Source organism: Dasypus novemcinctus, chromosome 10 (assembly GCF_030445035.2).
Source record: "Dasypus novemcinctus isolate mDasNov1 chromosome 10, mDasNov1.1.hap2, whole genome shotgun sequence".
Taxonomy (NCBI): Eukaryota; Metazoa; Chordata; class Mammalia; order Cingulata; family Dasypodidae; genus Dasypus; species Dasypus novemcinctus.
This window is the reverse complement of record NC_080682.1, coordinates 81,233,919-81,247,989: the sequence shown is the minus strand read 5'-3', so window position 1 is coordinate 81,247,989 and position 14,071 is coordinate 81,233,919. Positions and strand designations below refer to the sequence as shown.

General features: G+C 42.3%; 1 protein-coding gene across 4 annotated transcripts in view; it reads left to right on the top strand.

Annotated features, from left to right (window-relative positions):
- The window catches only part of TEAD1 (TEA domain transcription factor 1), a 279,363-nt gene that overhangs the window by 246,395 nt on the left and 18,897 nt on the right, over positions 1–14,071 (top strand). For all 4 annotated transcript variants that reach the window (XM_058305713.2, XM_058305714.2, XM_058305715.2 and 1 more), the window contains one exon: positions 12,795–12,935. In XM_058305713.2, coding sequence (XP_058161696.1) covers positions 12,795–12,935 — 141 coding nt within the window. The remainder of the gene's footprint in view (positions 1–12,794; positions 12,936–14,071) is intronic.

The following is a 14,071-nucleotide window of genomic DNA, read 5'->3' as shown; positions in this document are numbered from 1 at the left end:
CTCTGCTGCCTGTGACCTTTACAGAGCAAGATGCTCAGCCAGCTGTGCAGCCGAGAGCTGCTGCTAACCAGAGAGGTCCAGGGAAGGGCGGACATACGGGTGCATGTGTGTAAACTCGCCAGCACTTACCCTGTTGACAGAGGTACACTTGGCTTTACTTGGTAACAGCCATCATTTCTCATAAAACAGCCACCACAACAACAAAAAAAAACACTGAGATGGAAAGAATTGAAGTAGCACAATCAGGCAATCAGGGTGGCTGCTTATTTCCAAACCCAGTGTCTCAAAGAATAGATGGCTTATCTGGAACAGTCATAAATCCCTTAAGCGTCAATTGTCTGAATTTAAACATAAACCTTTGATGATATGCAAAATCCCTTCTCCCTGGGCAGGTGGACATCACGGTACAGCCAATCTATCCACTCCCATTTCAGTTTCCTTTTTAAATTACAAAACTAATACAAGCTTGTTATAAACAGTTCGAGCAGTTTGAAAGAACTTAGAATAAAAGTGAGAGCTCACCTGTCACACACATACCTATTACCAAATCCCCAAATTTGGAATGTATACTTGCAGACTTTTAAAATAACGCATCTACTAACATTGTATATATACACCTATGCGTAGTTTGTTTACTAAAAATGGATTCATGCTTGAAGCGGGTGTATGTAGCTCAGTGGCTGTGCACCTGCTTCCCATGTATGAGGTTCTGGGTTCAATCCCTGGTACCCTCTTTAAAAAAAAAGATTATGCCCTACATGTTTATTCTGCAACTTCATTTTTTCCCCCACTTAAAATTTCTTTGGCATAAGATGTATTCTTACAGCAATGAGACTTTGAAGGAAAGTCCCAATTTTTGTTACTCTTTTTGTTAAAGGTGACCTTGTTACTGGGGTTGCCAGATTTGGTAAATAAAAATACAGGCTGTCCAGTTAAATTTGAAACTCAGATAAACTGGAAACATATTTTTGGTATAGGATGCCCCATGCAATGTTTGGGACATACAAATAGTAAGAAATTATTTGTGGTAGATCTGAAATTCAAATTTAACTGGATGTCCTGGATTTTTACATCAGCCAAATACTTTTTAGTTAACTACATATGATTTATTTATTTTTCAATTACCATTTTTGTTTTGTGTAACAATTTTTACACACAAAAACTCCAAACCAGAAAAACGTTATGTCCCCTGGTTTGGAAAGGGTGTCCTAAGGGCCAGTGTTCAAACCCCTGATCCACATGGTAGTTAAGGACCAGCTCTGCCGGTGCCCCATTACTCATGAACTGTCTTCATTGGAAAGACCTGGCTTTTGCCTTGGCTTTGTAATTTGGGTTGAAACCCTGGCTCTTTCATCCCAGCCACTGTGGGACATGGCCAGTGGTAGTTACCTTATGTCCTGTGGGTGATATTAATTGAAAAATTTTTTTTTGTAATCAATGCTGGTATTTGTAGGAATTTGCAATGCAAACAACCAGCCTTTCAAGCAGTGTGTACTGTAATTAGAGCATGCTTTTAAGATTCTTTGAAGTACTAAGTGTTTATGAAATTCAAATAGGAGTCCTGATCTGCACAATAAAGGGGCCCCATGGTGGTGTTTTTTAAAATCTATTTTGTAGATGTAAATATATGCCATAATTAGTGGGAAGTAACTGGAGGAGCCTGGCTCAGTTTGGTTCCATTATTCTTATTTAAAACGGCTGTGGCCGGAGGACTACAGCTGCTGCCCCATCTTGTTGGGCTGGGGCGTAATGGTCCCAAGTGAACACATTCCAGAGCCCCCTTCCCTGAGCCGGGCTCTTCCCACAAATGCAGTTGGCCTTGCTGGGGAGTCATCCCCTGGTCATCCCTGCTTCGCCCACCTCTGGCCTCTGGATGCCAGTGGGGGCTGGCCTTGGGGGTCCAGGTCAGGATGCAAATAGATGCAAATGAGATAGCTGGGCAGGGAGAGTTTGGGAGCCGACTGCTCCTTCCAGATACCTCTGCGCAGCGCTGCCTGTGGGAGCCCTTCTCGCCGGCGCAGAACGATTGTCGGCGCCTGCGGGAGCAGCTGCGAGGCCCATGCGGCGTGGCCTGGCTGGCCGCGCCTCACCATGTGGCAGGTTTGGGCAGCTGCCCACAGCAGGGCCCAGCTCCCAGTGCTGCCTGCCAAGGAGCCAGATGCTGCCATTGGAAAAAATTGCTTCACAATTTGAAATCTTGGTCCTTTGATCACTGCTCAGAGAGGATGAAGAGGAGAGGTTCAAAGTGGTGGTTTGAAAACGCCAGCGTTGTCTTGCATCCATCAGGGCCTATTATAATACTGTCTGTCGTCTGGGACAGTCCTCTTGATGTTTTCATGTTTGCAATCGAGTGATTCCTGCTCAGCCCTTCCCAGCCCTCGGGATGGACGGGAGAGATGGGTAGGAAAGGAGTGTCTGCTCCTTTCCTGACCCGGAGCCCCTGCCTCTCCCCCAGGCCAAGGGGTTACCTGCCTCCCCTCTGTTGAAGCAGGCTTTTTCCCTCTAAAATCAGTGACCAGGTAGTTGTCATCAGCCAAATGCTGCTTTGGCAGGAGCTCACTTGGTCCTGCCCTCTGGAGCTGGGTTTCGCTCTATCAATTGGACTTGGCCTCATCTTTCGCTATCCAGGAAATGGGAAAGATCATTCTTTGAAGAATACCTCTTTTTGAATATTTTTTAAAAAAACAAGTGTGAAATTCAGTGATATTAGTTATATTCATTATGTTGTGCTGCCAACACCACCGTCCATTACCAAAACTTTTCCATCACCAAAACAGAAACGGCACCCATTCATTAAGCATTAATTCCCCATTCCCACCATTCCCCCCAACCTGTGTTCTATTTTCTTTCTCTGTGAATTTGCATATCCTACTTATTTCATATAAGTGAAGTCATACAGTATCTGCCCTTTTATGTCTGGCTTATTTCACCCAGCATGACGTCTTCAGGGTTCACTCCTGCTTTCACATATGTCAGAACTTCACTCATTTTTATGTCTAAATAATATTCCATTATTTGTATATACCACATTTTGTTTATCCATCTGTTGATAGACACTCGGGTTGTTTTCACCTTTTGGCAATTGTGAATAGGGATACTATGAACATTGGTGTACAAGTGTCTATTCGAGTTCTTTCTAGGAATTCTTGGGGTAAATTTAAGAAACTTTGATATTGTTTTATTGTTTCTTTGCTTGTTTGGTATTGTTTCCTGCTTCTGCACTTCACTTACATTGTTTTCCATGATTTGCCTGCAAATAGACTTGTACTTTTAATTCTTTCAACACATTTATTAAGGATTGCCTTTTTTATTTCCAGAAAGAATTCTTCAGCATCTCTAATCATGTCTTTGTGGAAAAGATAATTTTATAACTATTAGAGCAGTTATACACAAAATAGAAGACTTGTCATAAACTCACAAATCAGAGAAACTCCTGAGTTTCCTCTTTACAGAAAGCCCTTGTTACATCTGTGCCACACACCTGGTAAATGTGAAATGAGGCCAAGACTGACTCTGCAGTGGCACTCATTATATTTATTGATTATCAGCCACCATCTACACTGGGGAAGGTCTCTGGAGATGTGGCTTGAGGCTGTCTTTATCTCTGTCTCTATCCATATTTTAAATCAAGTAAATCGGGAGCGATTATCAGTGTTAGTAATGGCTGTCATTTGTGTAGCACATTATAGTTTACAGATGCTTTTCATGTGCGTTACAGCCACAGGCATCTCAGTGGCCCTTGGAAGCAGGTCTTCTTCCCTGTGTTTGAAGAGGAGGAAACTGAGACTCAGAACAAGTGATTCCAAATCCCTTGCTTCTAGGGGAGTGGTGTGGCTCAGTGGTTGAGCACCAGCTTCCCACATACAAGGTGCTGGGTTCAATCTCTGGCTCTGGTACCTCAAAAACAAGCAAATCCCTTGCTTCTGCTACCCGTGCTGGCAGGGGAAGAGCCAGGATTCACAGATATCTAGACTAGCGGGAACAGTGGTCAGAAATCAGAATGAAGTTTAAGAAAAATAAATGTGGAGCTTGAATCCTGGGAAGTGGATGGCCCTGAAGGTGAGAAGGGGGAGAGAAAAGATGAGATTAAAGGGGAAATGAAACAAATTGCAGAATTGCCACATAGTGTTCTTAGGGCTGTGTGATTCTAGAAGGTAGAAACTCTGGGTGGAAGTTACAAGAAGGCCAGTTTGAAATTAATGGCGTGGAACGGCTCTCCTGTAGTGTGAGTGTCCGGGTCCCCTGTATCTGTGAATATGTTTTGTTACGTGGCAAAGGGGAAAATAAGGTTACTGGTCAGCATGCGGGGAGATCATTACCCCGGATGATCTGAGTGGGTCTGGTGCATTCACAAGCTGAAGAGCTGTAGCTGTGTGAGAGGACTCAGCCCAAAGTTGCTGGCTTCGAAATGGAGGAAGGCACAAGGAGTGTGGGCAGCCCGAGAGGCTGGAGAAGGCAAGGAAACAGACGCTCCCATGGAGCCCCCCAAATGAAGTGCCGCCCTGCCAGCACCATGCGTTAGCCCAGGAAGACCTGTCAGGTTCTGACCTACTGAACTGTAAGATAATAAATTGGGGTTGTTTCAAGCCACTCAATGTGTGGTGTTGTTACAGCCACAAGAGAAAACTAACACAATGGGAAAAAGAGCTGCCTAACAAATAGGGCTGTCCAACAATAGAGGAAGTATTTTATTGAGGTAATGATATACCTGTGACTGAAGATACTTAGCCAGAAGGCAGCTCTGGTCAGGATGCTAAGGAAAGGATTTCTGCTTTGGGAGATGGGAGAAAGACTTGGCCTCTGACCCCAAGTTCATTTTTGGGGCCATTTCAAGGGAAAATTGGGGGAGATTTCTAAGAAGGGTCCATCTCCCTGGACTGGCCTTCCCCAACCGCATTTGAGAGTATTGCTCCTCAACACTTCAGAACCTGGCCTGTGAGCACTACTTCACGCTGACTTTTCCCCAGAGGGTAGGGTACGGTTTGAATTTGGAATTTGTTGGGGAGGTATGTTTGATGGTTTTTAGCTATTTCTTGGGTTTGTGTTTGTTTTTGTTTGTTTGCTTTTTAAAAATATCCTGTGGGCAGATAAAAGCTGATTAGGCAGAAATAATTTCTCTTTCTGATCCCAGGACATTTTTTTTTTCTCATTTTCTTGCCCTTAGAACGCCATGGAATAGGTTTGCTTTACATCCTGAGTGGTGGGTGATGACTCAGCTCCATTCCAGACTCATTAGAGAGTTTACTTCCTTTTTCGTTGATTTAATATTGAGTCTTTCTTTGATTTTACCTTTGCTTCATGCAAGTTAAGTGACTTTCTTTCTGGGGTATTGTTAATATCATCAGCTGACAGATCTTCCACATCAGTACTCCCTTCTGGAAAATTCCTGAAGCACAACTGTGATATGGTTGGGTGACTACGTGATTATTTTCCATGTTCCAGCATATTTGCAAAGCAAACTGTAAAGCAATTTGATTATTTGCTGTTAGAAGGGAAGGCTTTTAAATGATAACCTATTAAATTTACACTAATAATTAAACACCAACTTTTTCTCAAGCTGCAGTAGAAAAGCATAAGATAATTCACAAAACCTCTGTGCCTTTTGTCTCTCTGAAAGCTAAAATGCACATAGATAGGCCCTGTGACCCAGCACTTCCACTCCTAGGAACACCCAACAGAAACTCATAAATGACTTCATCAAAGACATGTACAAGGATGTTGATGGCAGCTCTCTTCATAATAGGTCCAACTGGGAAATACCCCAAATGTGCCTTGTGGGAGAATGGATAAACCATGGTATTACTCGTTCATCGTATTACTCTACAGTAATGAGAATGAATGAACTACATACATAAAACGAATCTCACAATTATAATTCTGAGCATGTATAGTCAAGCACAAGGTGTATAAACAATGCATGATGTCATTTATTTAATGTTCAAAGAAACATTGATGTATGATGTTTGGAAACTAGAATAATGGTTCCCTTGAGGGGTGGAAGGCGATGGTGATGGGAAGGGAGTGTTGGGGGTGAGATGGGGGGGACTTCTGATCTCTTTCTTCATCTGGGTGCTAGTTATGTGAATGATTAATTTGAAGAAAATTAAGCTGTAAACTCATGATTTGTGCCTTTTTTGAATGTTTATTATACCTATAGTTAACCCTGACAACATTAAAGCTCATATAGTTTGTCAGGATAGCTTCTGAGGGCAGCTTTTCATAAGGTGTGTTCTTGAATAATTTCACTTAACTACCTCCTGACATTATAACTATAGATCACCATTCCACAGTAACACTACCTAAACTTATATGGGGAATTCTAAGGGACAGGAATGAGACAAAGGTGAGATGATGGGAGTAGTCTGACCTGGGTGCAGCCTATAAGAGTTAATTGTCTGTAGAGAATTTAGAAACAATGGCAAAACCATCAAAAAATTGTTTGTCTTATTGTGTGTATGTGTGTGTGTATATATATATACACACACACACACACACTTTGAATTTTTTTAAGATACTTAGATTACATAAAAATTATGTAAAAAATATAGGGGATTCCCATGTGCCCCACTCCCTCCCCCTCCCACACTTTCCCACATTAACAACATCCTTCATTAGTGTGGTACATTTGTTAAAGTTGATGAACATATTTTGGAACATTGCCACTAAGTGTGGATTTATAGTTTGCATTGTTGTCTACGCTGTCTCCCTCACAATTTTGTCAGTATGACAAGATATATAATGGCCTGTTTCTGTCATTGCAACATCATTCAGGGCACTTTCAATGTCTTGAAAATGCCCCATATTATACTCTCTTCCTCTCTTCCCAACCTCCATGGCCATTGCCTCCACATCAATAATAAGTTCTTCCATTGCTAAAATAACAATTCTACAGTAGGATAACAGTACGTCTACTCTAGTCCATCGTTCATCCCCAATCCTGAGGATTCTGGAGTGGTGATGCCCACTCCACCTCTCATTGAGAGGGGCTTAGATCGCATGGAGCAGATGGATGGGACTATCCCACTTGCAGTTACAGGCTCTCTGTTCATTGGGATCATTGTTGTCCAACATCCTCTCCTTATTAGTTGTTCTGTATGAGTCCAATGTCATTCTTTTAATTATCAGTGTACAGACAATTCTAAACTATTTCACTGATAAAATGCTCCTCCCTGAAGAGGCTTTGTTGGTCTAAGTCCTAAACAATTGCTGCAGTGAGTACTGAGTTTCATTTTATACATGCATATACACAAGCGTGTGTGTGCATGCATGCTTCAAGTGAATACTCTTGTATTAATTATCCATTATATATTCCTCATCCTTTAATAACACACTGGGACCCAGTCTTTTATTCATTTCTAGAGTAAGTTCGTAACGGTTTGGAACCACTTGAGCTTGTTTCAGGTACAGATTGACTCTGCAGTTTCTGTGGTGACACTTCTTCCTGCAGTTAAACAGTGGATTCAGATGTGAACAATGAAAACAAAGAAACAGGATTTGAGTTACTTCATTTCTGTCATTTTCTGTGGCTACTTGGAGTTTTTGTTTTGAAAATTTAGAACAGTGAAACAGTGCTGATTAGTACTGAAAATAATTGCGTCATGTAAAGGAAATGGGGAGTCTTAGAAATGATCGTTCTAGTTGTTAGAACGATTCTAGTTGTATAGCAGAGACACTGCTATAGGACGTACTTCCACTAGCATCATGTTATGCTTTGAAACATACAATGGACACATGAGATTGGTGATGTTTACCAGTAATTTGCTAAACATCAAATCAGAGTCAAAACCATTCTAAACTTAGTTAACTTTTTTTTTAAACTGTACCTATTGACAGATTATTTTATATGTTTTATTTCCATGTGTGCTTTAGATGTTATGTGTCCAAGTATGTTTATGGTATAAATCTTTTGCTTGTCAAAAATAATGGCATTGAAGTGAACAAAGTGAAAAATGGGGCATTAAAAATGGAAGAAAAGGAAACTCCCTCCTGGTTAAATCGCCAGAGTAGGTTTGAAAGTTAAAAAGAAAAAAAGCAGCTGCATTTGCTGTCCCGTGGATTCCCCACCGTCGCTGCTTTCCCTTTCCTGCTTTCACACCTCTGTTCCCACCTTACACCCCACACAGCTAACTGTTTTGAACAGCTTGAATACATCAAAATAACCAGTTTGTTTAGAGTACACCATCAGTGCTAGTTGACATTTTATTCAGAGCACATTTATACTCTTTCAAAGCTGGGAATTTTTCATAATTCAAAGACGAAAATCATTTCTAATGTACTTTTCTGCTTCGTATTAGCTCATTATTGCAGTGTTGTTGGGAAGCACACTAAATATCCATGGATCATGGATTAAATTATGGTGCCTCATCCACTAAAAAAGTGGTTGTCTATGTGTTTTTGGTGTCTATTCTTTTGGGAGGGTAGGGGGGTAGGCTTGGCTTAACAATGGGAATTTATTAGCTTACAGTTTTGAGGCTAAGAAAAATGCCCAAATCAAGATATCATCAAAGCAATGCTTTCTTCCCAAAGATTGGCTCCCCACCATCCTTGACTCTACCACAGCAAAGCACACGGCGGTGTCTCCTGGTCTCCCCTTTCTCTTCCGGGTTTCAGGGCTTTCAGTTTCTTGCTTCAGTGCCACTTGTCCTCTCTCGAGCGTGCACTTTCTCTCACTTCTCACCCCCATCTTTCTTTCTTCATCCCATTTATAAAGAACACCAGTAAAAGGATTAAGACCCACCCTGGGTCCCACCTAACTGAAGTAACTTCATCAATAGGTCCTACGTACAATGGGATTACACTCAAGGAATGAATTACTTTAATAACATGATTTTCTGGGGTCCAAATAGTTCCAAACCACCACAGGAAGTAAACAGCAGATGGATAGTATTTAAAACAGCGAGGCTGGATGAGACCACCAAGGGAGCAAGTGTAGAGAAGAGAACTAAAGCCTGGAACACTTCAATACTCAGAAGTCAGAGGGAGGAGGAGAAATCAGTACAAGACCTGACAGGAGACCGAGCTCTAAAAGATAGCTGGAGGTGGTATGTAATCAAGGGGTAGTTTGTTTCTTTTGCTTTTTAGTGGGTTATTGTTTTTTTTAAAGATAGAAGTTATAGCATGTATATATGGAAGTGATCCAATAGTAAGGGAAAATGGGTACATGAGAAAAAAAGGAAAGAACTGATGGGGCAGTGCCCTTGAGTAGCAGAGAGAGGAACCTTCGTGTATAAGTGAAGGAGTCGGCCCCTCCTAGGTCATCCCTTGCAGCAGGGAAGGCAGATGCTGGTAGGCAGGTAGACCTGGTGGTGTGTGCCTGCAGATTAGCTTTAGTATTCTCAGCAAAGTAGGAAGCAAGGTCGTCACCTCTTAGATCTTACTCCCCAGCCTGCTGAACTGTTCCTTTTTCAGAGACAACATCCAAACATTTTCTTGTATCCTTGTTTTTAACTGTCATGGCTTGCTGAATCAAAGCAGCTGGATCTGATACAAGTTCAGTGTCATTTCCTTCAAGAATTAACTCATCTTTCTGGGCTTGAGATACTGAATCGACCCTACCTGGCCTCATCTGAACCCTGTGGATGTATTTTTCACCCAAGGAATTTTGGATTTCAACCAGAGAACCCCTCTCCTGGATAGCAGCTTTGGTGGGGAGTGAGCAGATACAGACCTCATCTTGTTACGAAGTGCAGCGTAACCTCCTCAGTCATGTTCTGTACCTGACTACAGAGTGTAAACTGTAGCCAGTCCCTTTCCCTACTTCCCCACCACTTGTCACCTGAAGCCTCTTCTTTTTCTTCCCGAGTAGACTGAGTTCTACACTGATGTGCTTGAAGTTCCTCTGCAGGGCGCCCCGGGGCTCTTCTCAGTGACACGTTCTGGAAGGTCCACAGTGTGGTGGTTGAGAACGGTATTCATTCCCGCTGTAGATGTGGCCAAAAGACCAGTGGCTATTCTTTCTTTACCCTGATAATCTATATCAGTACTATATGATGTCTAAGATGTATAGTTAGATACATTTTTTTTAAAAGCAAGGTTTGGAAGAATAACCATTTGTGCAAAAACGAAGGTGTGTATGTGCTTGAATGTGCTAAAATATTTTCTAAAAGGATACTGGAGAAATGCTGATTACCTCTGGTGAGATTAACTAGTTCAGGGATAGAAATAAAACCATGCACCTGACAGTTTGATGCCTCTATTTACCACATGCATGTTTTTACTTTTTAAAAAATGCTAAAAAGCTTTGGCCACAAATTGTTATATTAGTAAGAGCACAAACCATACAAGAAGACCACCACTTATAATCCCACCACCTCAAAAAGAGAGATGCATTCCAAGATGATAGTGAAACAGGAAGGGAGAGGCCGCTTGTTGAAGACCCAGTTTTGGTGTACACAACATGCTGGCTGACAGCCGTCCTCTGGAAGGCGTTCTGGTAATTCCAGTGTTCAAGGCCCGCTGTGTGTGGAGGATGAATTGGCTGGCAGTTCTTAGCCTTTCGCCCATGGAGCTCGGGTAGACTGAGGAGGCCTGGGTAGCTCAGCTGTAGGTCTTAGTTAAGGAAAGGCATGCTTCCTCTGCCACCTAAGCTGTACTTTTGTGGAGCCAAATGTTAAACCTTTGAATCAAAGAAAAATGCACCCTGTGTAAAATTAGGATTTGCACCCCTTATGATTCCAAAAAGCAAAATGTAAGGAGGCTGACAAAATTTATGGACAGTATAAAACTGGACAAGTGCAAGTAAAAGCAGATTGGAAACCAGTAAAAGGAGTGGAATGCTGGTTATTAGTAGCTATTAGAAACACCTGGGTTAAGATAATTACTGTGGTTGAGTACAGAATTTAGCTTTGAATTTCTTGGCAAATAAGATAAAAATGGAAACATAGAGTATAAGGTTCTTTTTATTTAAATCCAGAAAATACAAAGTTGTGCCTATAAACATTTTCCTGGTACTCAATTCAAAAAGGAAATTCAAGGGCAGGCCCTTATTAAATATGTAAGATGACTCAGGTCCGTCTTTGAATCTATACCGAATCTTCCTGTTGTGTAGTGCCTGCCAAAGTATTACAATTAGCTAGTTAAAATGTACTAAACCTCACAAAATAAAAAGTTTCACTTGAATATCAAATCCGCCGACCTCAGCAGCTTCCACAATAGTCCATGTTGTTGTGGTATATGCCCTGTCATCTCATTTGGATTGCTGTACTGGCCTCCACATGCATCTCTCTATTCACTCGTGCGCTCTTTCAGCCACTTCTCCAAGCTGTGGTCACAGGTGCCCTTCCGGAATACAGATCTGATCATACCCTCTCACTTCCCCCTTTCATGTCCTCCTTAGAACTCCTGCATCCCATTGCCCTTGGGAAATAAGTTGCACATCCTCCCACCTCCACAGCTACTCGCTAGCTCTTTTCCAGCCATTTATTAGCCTTTGCTCTGGCCATGCACCCTTTGCACATGCTCTTCTCTTTGAGGGAAAGCTCCTCCTGCTTGAGCAATCTCTTTCTTTGGATCTGAGCTGCATCGTTGGAAGCTTCCCTGACCCCTGGGGTTCTACTCCCCACTGTTTGTTTCCATGCAGTTCTCCCTCCGTACTTCCTTGGTGTGATACCTGCCCTGTCTGCCCTACGAAATCGTAAGCCCCATAATAGCAAGGGCTGGCTCAGGTTTTGCTCACTTTGTACCCCCAGCTCCAGACACAGCACCTGGAGTCTAGTAGGGGATCGGTGGATACCTGAGGGGAGGGAACATTCAATCAGCAGCCTCCCATTGCACCATGACCTGAGATTTCTTTCTGAAGCAGTTCAAATCCCATAACTTCCTCCCACTAAAACTCAAGGGATCCCCATTTCCTACACAAGAAAATCCCAACCCCTTATATGGCCCTCTAGGATCTTGGCCCAAGTTCTTCCGTTTCCTGAGTTCTTACACAATAACTAGAATGAAGTACTACAGGCTTCTGCCCAATTTAGTCCTTTAGCCCTTCTCCATCTGAATTCGTTATTTTATGTACGTGTCTCTGATTTAGGTGGCAGTCAAGTCCCATGTAGTATCTAGCGTGAGCCTTACATAGTAAGCACTTGATTAAAATGTGTGAGATGAGTGATATTTGCGTTCATTATTGAGCATTTGTGAAAGCCAGTTTATCCTAGGAACCATTTCCCCTCCAGATGTTGTAATTTTTAGTTAAGTTTCTGTTTTCACACATGTAACATGCCCAGTCAGCTGCAGATTTGCCTGTTCTTTTAAATATCTAAAGATTAGTGACTATGAATCTGATTCACATACTATATTCTTTCAAAAACCTCATGGATCTTTTATTGCAATACAAGAAGATAAAATGAAACATATGTAGCATGTCATTTCAAGGGAAGACTGCCGAATTAGCACCCGCTTTGAAAAAATGATTGGAGGGGATATGGCTCAAGCAGTTTGAGCACTTGCTTCCCACATGGGAAGGTCCCATTGCCTCCAAAAACAATAACAACAAAACAACAACAACAACAAAAAGCAACAACACAACAACAAGCAAAAAATGAAAAAACCAACCCAGGGGAGCCGATGTGGCTCAGTGATTGAGTGCCAGCTTACCATGTTCAAGGTTCCAGGTTCAATCCCCAGCTCAGTACCTTGAAAAAAAAAAAAAAGTCCATGGGCCATTGAGCTTGTTTCTGGAAAGGCGTCATCTTCCTACCTTCCCAAGCCACTCCTGACAGAGCTGATTCTGGCAGTTATTACTTGTTGCCATGACTCCCAGGATGAGAGAATAATCCCCACTTCCATTTCCTTTCCAACAGGCGGATTTAAACTGCAATATTCTAGACGATGCTGGGGCTTTCTATGGTGTAACCAGCCAGTATGAGAGTTCTGAAAATATGACAGTCACCTGTTCCACCAAAGTTTGCTCCTTTGGGAAGCAAGTAGTAGAAAAAGTAGAGGTAAGTTCGCTTCTCTATACCAAAACTTTGATTGAAGTGCAGGGAGTTTTTACTTGTTTGATGTTTCCTCCTTCTCTTCTCTTTCCAGCCTTTCTTTTCTGTTACTTCTGTAAAGATAAAATGACTGAAAGCATCTGATAGAAGGCAAATAGGAAGTCCCATGGCTGACAGGAAGTCCACACTGCCCCTCCAGCAGTGTTTTGCATGAGGCCTCATGGCAGTGCCCTGGTACGGAGGCTGAGAGGGGTATAGCTGGGCCCTGCCACCTCTCAGAAGCAGGAGGGGCCCAGCAGTGCCCTTCACGCCCCACCCCTAGATCCAAGGCATTTTTGGTGGCAGTCAAGGTGGTAGTCAGCTAATTGGCACTTGCCTTCTAAAACCCTGACACCTTGAGTTGGGTAATGTTGCTTTTGCCATTTCCATTTCCTTCATCGTTATATGTTCATTATGTATTGGGATCAGATACCTATCTATGACTTTTCTATTTCACGCTTCCATCCCTTAAAAAAATGTATGTTTGTTTAATAAGGGTCAGTTGCTTTGTGTGATAATATTTATTTGTGGCATTCCATTTAAAGTAGTATTTTCCAATGCCTTCTATCCAGTGTTCATCACCAGTCAGTCCATATTCAGTAAGCAGTTTTTTTTGCAGTGGCTCTGGATCTCACAGGTCCAGGATCCCAACCTGACTATGACAAAGACTTTGTGTTGAGGAGTGAGAGAGGTTGTGGGGGGGTAGGCCCGGGAGTAGGGGAGAGGACATGGTTTTTTTTTAAGATCTTGGGGTGTCGATAAGGATTTTGGATCCTGCAGGCCCTCAAAGCTTCCTGAGCACAGGAGGGGCTTCATGAGAATGGCATTAAGATGGGGTTACTCTGGCAGATGAGAATATAGGTGAGTTGACTGGTGGTCACCTGAAGCTTAGAGTGATATGAGCTTTACTGAAATGGTGGCAGTGGGAATCTAGTAAGACATTTTGCGTGGAACTTAGAAACTCGATATCAAAGATTAAAGAAGAGGAAAAGTCAAAGATCACACCCCCATTTTGTCCTTGGAATGAAAGTACTGCTACCAGCAGAGATAAGGAAAATGAGGTATTCAAGAGGAGATACAGAGGATAATTATAGATGCAAAAC